Source organism: Mus pahari, chromosome X, assembly GCF_900095145.1.
Source record: "Mus pahari chromosome X, PAHARI_EIJ_v1.1, whole genome shotgun sequence".
Taxonomy (NCBI): domain Eukaryota; kingdom Metazoa; phylum Chordata; class Mammalia; order Rodentia; family Muridae; genus Mus; species Mus pahari.
This window is the reverse complement of record NC_034613.1, coordinates 47,734,205-47,736,294: the sequence shown is the minus strand read 5'-3', so window position 1 is coordinate 47,736,294 and position 2,090 is coordinate 47,734,205. Positions and strand designations below refer to the sequence as shown.

Genomic DNA, 2,090 nt, shown 5'->3' with positions numbered 1-2,090 from the left:
GAGAGAGAGAGAGAGAGAGAGAGAGAGAGAGAGAGAGAGAGAGAAGAAAAAAGAAAAAAGTTGTTAGGGCTGGGTAAATGTTTGCCAGGCAACCTTTAGGGCCTGAGTTTGATGCCCAGCACCATGTAAAATAAAAATCCAGGTGTAATCTTAGCACTGGGGGAGGCAGAGACAGGAGGATCCCTAAGGTTTGCTGGCCAGATAGTGTAAGCTGAGTCAACCCAGATTCAGTGAGGCCTTTATTTTTAAAACAGTCAAAGAGCCAGTAGAAGACACTGGACATCTAACTCTGACCTCCACATTCATCAGGACATAGTATACGTATCCACCCACCCCTTCCCCCACAAAACACCTCCTCTTGTCAAAAGCAGTGTGGGCTCTTGGGGCATTGATGAGGTAAGCATTTAGGAAAGAGCACCAGGGTGTTGGAATGTGCAGAGGTCTTTGTCCAATCGTCAGTCACCCCAAAGGGAGGCCAGGGGCGAGTTCCCATGTCATCATAAGCACCTAATCCACTTTTTTTTTGTCTTCCCTGGGTAGATGTGTAAATCCTGTGCGGCCTTGAAGATTGATCATCTTCCACTCTGTATTAAAACACCCAAGGCCAAGACTCAAAACTGTCTCCTTTTAGACTTGAACCTGACAAAATAAATATGTGTCCAAAAAGAAAAAAGGAAAACAAACGAAAAAAAAAAAAAAAACCTGACAGTCACCTTGAGAAAATGCTCTTATCACTAGAGTTTTAAGTAAAAAAGGTTTCTGTTTTCCATTAAAACATCTCTGTTGTTGTCTCTTTTTTGGGTTTTCTATCCAAGAGTATGTGCTCCAAGTGATTCTTCAGTGAGTGTCTCTCTCTACGACAGGGTCTAGTCAAGACTCTAAAATAGTTCATCCTATTTAATGCTGACACTACTTCAACAACTAGAAACACAATTTGATCGCGTAGAGAACATAAGAAATTGTACAAGGAGTTTGGAGTGTTCACAAGACTGGTGTCAGAGAGTTCCTAATACACACCAACGGTTTACATAACAGCACACTACTGCCTGTCTCTATGTGCCTTTTATAATTCAGTTCTCATCCCTGTCCTGTGCTGATCCTTCCAAATGCCAGATTCCGAAATATAAGCTGCTTGGAACCATCAGTGTTTTGCCTTGAAGCACATAATAGGACTTATACATAGCGTGCATTATGTTGTCACATCCATAAAGCACTACTTGGTTCTTGGCTCATGGAGTATGATTAATTCCCTTAAATATTGTGCACTTATAGTTTCTTCTGTCTTGATCCTGAGGCCTGTCCTTCAGTATATACTCAAGCGTGCCTTTCTCTAGGCACTTGTACCATGTGACGACAGTATTACTCTTCAGTTCCAGTGCAGGCACACAATGTATACACATGCACATTCACACATGTAGCCTCCCCCCTACACACACACACACACACACACACACACGCATGCACTTGATATGATTCTATAAAACTAGGACACACATTCCTTGTCTTAACACCAATGACCTTCACTGTTAAATCACAAATGGTTTCAAGTAGGGCAATAGTCCTTTGGCCATCTGTCTTGGATTCCCAAGAGGAGATAACTACATTTTCTGATTCTTGGTCCTTGGTTATGTATTATGGCAGGATGCATAGGGTCTAAAACATATTTTAGATACTGGTTCTTACATGTAGACAGCAAAAAGTCAATTGTCCTGAAAGGCAAGCTTCTCAGGTTTCTCCACATGTCCTGAAACAAGCTTTGTTTTCATTATAATAATAAAAATGCAGTGCTGGTCATATAAAGTGCTACCAAGTGTCAAGCAGGGAATGAATACAGGGATTTGGCAAGTCCAACAAACGATAAGATCTTTAGCTCTACTCATCTAGACAGTGATTATGCAGACTCCCAGGGTTAGAACAGGAGAGTCTGTCTTCAAACCCTTTTCTTTGTTTTGGTTTTTGGTTTTGCTTTTGTCTTTCTGAGACAGGGTTTCTCTGTATAACACTGGCTGCCATGGAACTCTGTAGACCAGGCTGGCCTCGAACTCAGAGATCCCCTGCCTTTGCCTCCCAAGTGCGTGCCATCATTTACC

General features: G+C 42.1%; 1 protein-coding gene across 1 annotated transcript in view; it reads left to right on the top strand.

Moving 5' to 3' along the window:
- Positions 1 to 768, top strand: part of Map7d3 (MAP7 domain containing 3) — a 24,815-nt gene extending 24,047 nt beyond the window's left edge. The window contains exon 16 of the mRNA XM_021188414.1: positions 541 to 768. Coding sequence (XP_021044073.1) covers positions 541 to 548 — 8 coding nt within the window. The 3' untranslated portion in view covers positions 549 to 768. The remainder of the gene's footprint in view (positions 1 to 540) is intronic.
- Positions 769 to 2,090: the final 1,322 nt, after the last annotated feature.